This window comes from Ictalurus punctatus, chromosome 3, assembly GCF_001660625.3.
Source record: "Ictalurus punctatus breed USDA103 chromosome 3, Coco_2.0, whole genome shotgun sequence".
Lineage (NCBI taxonomy): Eukaryota > Metazoa > Chordata > Actinopteri > Siluriformes > Ictaluridae > Ictalurus > Ictalurus punctatus.
Window position 1 is genome coordinate 10,048,854 of NC_030418.2, and position 2,500 is coordinate 10,051,353.

The 2,500-nt window shown below is 39.3% G+C and overlaps 1 protein-coding gene across 8 annotated transcripts in view; it reads left to right on the plus strand.

Annotated features, from left to right (window-relative positions):
- The window catches only part of lyst (lysosomal trafficking regulator), a 227,188-nt gene that overhangs the window by 23,297 nt on the left and 201,391 nt on the right, over positions 1 to 2,500 (plus strand). For all 8 annotated transcript variants that reach the window (XM_053679574.1, XM_053679575.1, XM_053679573.1 and 5 more), the window contains one exon: positions 46 to 137. In XM_053679574.1, the coding sequence (XP_053535549.1) occupies positions 46 to 137 (92 nt within the window). The remainder of the gene's footprint in view (positions 1 to 45; positions 138 to 2,500) is intronic.

The window sequence follows — 2,500 nt, forward strand, 5'->3', positions numbered from 1 at the left end:
TTTGCTCTCTCTGTCTGTCTGTCTCTGTCTCTGTAACTCACTCAGGTCAGTCTGCAATCCTTGGAGAAATTCTTGCTTTTGTTCCACTCTGTGCAACACCTCGGGGAGCCTGGGGTGAAGGATGCACTGAAATTCTGGTATGTTATATTTGACTTGGTGGTTCAAGAAGGTTTCATACATGTGCAATGATGTTCATAAACATTTATAAACACGTATATTGAAAAATGCTGTACTGTGGTGTTATTTATAAAAAGTGGACATATAATCTTTTTTCCAATGAGCAGTTTATAAAATCCATACAAGTCCTTCCAACCTGCAACTCTGTAAATCATGCATAAGTGAATGGGTGCATTGGCTCCACCCAGACACCACCCTCAAATGTCCTTCACTGATGCAATACAAGCAACATTATTAACTGTTTAATATAACTCGTATAAAATAATCACTCTTTAAAATTGTGTTGAGTAGAAAAACATCTTGGACCTTACAACACACCAAAGCTTGAGCTGAATGGGCTACAAAAGCAGCAAACATCAGAATACAACTCTCCTTTTTCTAGTCTTCCATTACACTCTTTACACAAACATTACACAAACTGTCCAATACTCAAACCAGCCCATCTGGCACCAGCAACCATGCCACTGAGATTTTCCCCATTCGATGTTTCATGTAAGCATTCACTGAAGCTCTTCACCTGTTTCTGCACAATTTTATGCACTGCGCTGCAGCCACATGATTGTTTGTTAGGATGATGTCCTCAGAGAAGCAATTGTTGCTGCTCAGCAGTCTGGGAAGGGTTAATAGTTGCCATCTTCCCAGCCAATGGCATACCAGCAAATTCAGTCCAAGGTGGGACTGTTTAATGCTCGAAGATGTAAAGTAAAACTTAAGGCCTTACAACATGTGACCTTCAGGCTTCTGTAAGCAAATTAAATGTTTGTGTTTATGACTGATGAGACCATGATGGAGATGTTTGGTCATCATGCTCAGTACCATGTTTGGCAAAAACCAAACACTGTGTTCATACACTAACACCTCATTCAAACTGTCAAGCATGGTGGTGAAGGAGTGAAGATTTGGCTTGTTTCGCAGGCACAGGTCCTGGGAAACGTGCAGTCATTGAGACACCAATGAACTCACATTTGTCTCCAAAAAAATTCTGATATAAAATGGAGACCATTTGTCCAGCAGCTTAAACTATGTTAAAATAGGGTCATGCAACAAGACCATGATACCTATCAACATCTGAATGAAGGAATCATGAAAGAATAAAAAAAAAATCAAGGTATTGGAATGGCCAAGTACAGACCTTAACCTCATTGAGATGCTGTGGTGGAATCATGAGAAAGCTGTGCATAAACAAATGCCCCCAAACATCAATTAACTGAAGCAATGTTATAAAGAAGACTGGTCCAAAATTTCACCCACACAATGTAAGAGATTGATAAACTCTTGCAGAAAATGTTTATTTCAGGTTATTGTTGCTGAAGCTGGTTCTATATGTTACTGAATAATAAGGTGTTCTTATTTCCCCCCCCTGGTTTCTGAATGTTGATTCACTTTTTGTAAAAAACAATTACATATTTAAATTGATTTTCTGTTGTCACCTGAGGTTATTTGTTTATTTATAGAAGTTGTTGAGATCACAAACTCATGTAGGCCCTGATAAATCAAAACATAGAAATGAACGAGGATGTACTATCTTTTTCCCATAACTGTATGTATACATACGCTATATGGCCAAAAGTTTGTGAACACCTGACCATCACACCCTTGTTTATTGCATATGTCTATTTATGCTGCAGCATTACAGTTTCCCTTTGCTGGAGCTAAGAGGCCTAGCCCAAACCTGTTCCTACATATACAAAAAGAGGTCTTTAAAGACATGAGTTATTAAAGAGTCTGTCATATTTTCTGTATAAAAACCTCTCATTGGTTTCATTGGTTAGGCTGTGAATCTGAAGGAAAATGAAGACCAAAGAGCATTCTACATAAGTTTAGAGAAAAAGTAATACAAATCCATTGATTATAGAAAGAGTAGAAAATAATTTCCAAGTGTTTTTTGGGTAAGTGAAAGCCGCTTCACACCGCCAAGAAAAGGCCGCCCCTCAAAAATCAGCGCTCAAACAAGTAGGAGACTTGAGAGAATCCACAGAGAGGGCAACAATTACTTTGAAAAAGTTACAGAGTTCAGTGGCTGGGAGTGGAGTAATGTTGTACCAGTCAACCATATCAAGGGCACTGCGTAGCACTGGCTCATATGGAAGGGTGGCAAGAAATAAGCTGTTACCCAAAATGTATCAACTGAAAGTTTGCCAGAAAGCATGAGACTGACCCAGCTGCAATGTTGGAAAAGGTTTTGTGGTTTAGCCTTTTGGCTAAAACTCAAAGCGCTATGCGTGGCACAAACCTAAAACTTCCCATGCCTCAAGAAACACCATCCCTACAGTGAAATATGGTGGTGGCAACAATATGCTGTGGGGATGCTTCTCAACAGCAG